Genomic DNA, 2,303 nt, shown 5'->3' with positions numbered 1-2,303 from the left:
CACTTCGCTGTCACCTTCGGAACACGGAAAGTTCGGAGTACTCACTGAAGATGCTGTTTTTCTCCAAGCTGCCATCAATCTTCCCGTTCAGGTGGATCTGCAGATGGTACTTGGTGGCACAGTACAGCCTCCTCCTGCGCGGGGCACCCCCGAGATGTTCATAGACACCCCCCCGGCCGCCGGCATCTCTCCGCAGTCTGGGCTCGCAGGCCAGCGATGGGCCGCACGGCTCCCTTGGAGCCGCAGCCGGCGCCCGGGCCAGCGGTGACTGCTGCGCACTCAACTCCAGCGAACTCAGCAACAGGCAGACAGTTATAATCATCGTGGCATGGTCCAAACCCAGGCGGGTACAATCCGAGGCGGAGTGGCCGGCTCAGGGGCTCCCATTAATGAAATGCTCCCGGCGGGCGAGCGGACTGCGGGACGCGGCGCTGCACTCGCTCACACTCCGGGTACTTCATCTGTCTTGACCTTCTGAATTAATCCTCACTTGGCCGGCCCTTCATAATCCCCCTTCAACTGGCGCCTGTTCCGCAGATCCTCCTCCTTCCCAAATAACGCAGGGCAGACTGCAGCTAAAAAAAAGGCACAATTTCACTTAAGACACTATCGTGAGATTTCGGCGCAGCTCCGGCGAGCGACCGCGCATGGGAATGAAAGAACTTTCCTGGGAACAATAGCCGAACTCCAACCAATTGATACAAAGGAGAGGGAAGGAGCTATCAGCCGTGTATGTGTGTGTGTGTGTGTGAACTCACGGATAAGATTACAACATGACACACATTGGCTCAATGCGGAAAACCGCATCACAAAGACACCAGCAGCGCATCTGATGGAAGACTTTCTTCAGAGCCCCCTTTTAACAGCCTCACCGCACCCCCACCCCCCCCAAAAAAAGAAGACTAATTATATACATGAAAAAATATACACACTGAAGGGACAGAGAGACTATTCCCCAGGGCACGCGGGATCTTGCAGTTCCTATCAATGCTAGCTAACAATACGTGACATCCTGAGGTGACTGATGCTAAAATGAAGCAACTTCGAAAGGCAGAGGAAGAAGACGGTCTCTTCTAAACAAACAAAAAAGCCCACAGTTTAAAAAAAACACTGAAACTGCATGCGAAAGGGATTCGCCAACGTTGCAAATTGTGTTCTAGAAGGCACTCGGGGCTGCAGTCCAGCCCAGTCCCACTCATCCACGTGAAACGACCATTTAACACCTTCTTATAGTCTTCTGATAGGCTGCTGTCGCATCGGGCGTGTGCAGGACTTTAACGTTGCGTTCATTGAGTGTACCGAATATCACCTCCCAGCCCCCGCCTCCCCACACCCCCCACCCCAAAAACTCGCGCACACCTCCAGCCCGGTCTTTTTACTTAATTAAAACTGTTCATCTTTTTAGGAAAAAAAAAATTTCTTTCCAAAACAAGCACTCACGCCGGTAATTCCTTCAATACTTCTATTTTCCCTGAGAATTAATTAGCCCACATCTGTCTGATGTGTGATAGAATCACTTGCAGAGTATTCCCCAGCTGAGGTACCGCTCGATGATTTGCTGTAACCGGCAGCTCAGAGGCTCGAAATGTTTCAGATGCTGATAAACCTGCCGAGTTTTTCCAGTATTCTCTGCCTTTGTTTCACTAATCCATCCCGGTTTCGGGGTTTACCATCAAGGATGTTCTAAGAAAGCGATGCACTAATCGGAATCTCGCTTGGAAACGTCAATTCCAAAGAGATATATTGGGAGCGGATCCCAAATTCGTTTACTCCTGTAACATCCGATTTACACCGCGATCTGGAATAACATCAGAGCCCCTGGCCATCTCCCTTACCCATCCCGGGTGAGCTGTTTTTACTGGCCAGAAATTCCTGTGAATGGAAACCTGATTGTCTCACGCACAATCCATTGCATACCTTAACGAAATGCGGCTTGCGAACCGATTTGATCATTGAGGTGTGTGGGGCGGGTAAGGACACAATCGAGGGAACTGGCTGTCTTCAGTTACAATCCGAGCCAGAATGGAATTCATTACAAACTATTCGAGCTAAAGTTTGTTTCCACTAATATCCGATGCCTCCAATCAAAACACACAACAAAATCCAATCGTTGTTTAATGTTGCAATGGAGACGTATGTGCTTAAACCAAACCCTTTTTTAAAAGGTTGAATGTTAATCACTGGACTATCAAATAAGTGGAACAGCAACGTGCAATGACCTTTGTCAAAATTGCCTGCATCCCGCCTACATGGTGGTTACCATTCTCATAATGGCTACCCATTGACTGTCGGTCTCCGTCTGC

General features: G+C 49.5%; 1 protein-coding gene across 1 annotated transcript in view; it reads right to left on the bottom strand.

Annotated features, from left to right (window-relative positions):
- Positions 1-322, bottom strand: part of fgf3 (fibroblast growth factor 3) — a 9,557-nt gene extending 9,235 nt beyond the window's left edge. Inside the window, exon 1 of the mRNA XM_043706359.1 lies at positions 46-322. Coding sequence (XP_043562294.1) covers positions 46-322 — 277 coding nt within the window. The remainder of the gene's footprint in view (positions 1-45) is intronic.
- Between the last annotated feature and the right edge of the window lie 1,981 nt (positions 323-2,303).

This window comes from Chiloscyllium plagiosum, chromosome 16 (genome assembly GCF_004010195.1).
Source record: "Chiloscyllium plagiosum isolate BGI_BamShark_2017 chromosome 16, ASM401019v2, whole genome shotgun sequence".
Classification (NCBI taxonomy): domain Eukaryota; kingdom Metazoa; phylum Chordata; class Chondrichthyes; order Orectolobiformes; family Hemiscylliidae; genus Chiloscyllium; species Chiloscyllium plagiosum.
Note: the sequence above shows the minus strand (reverse complement) of the source record. Positions and strands in the feature narration are given on the sequence as shown.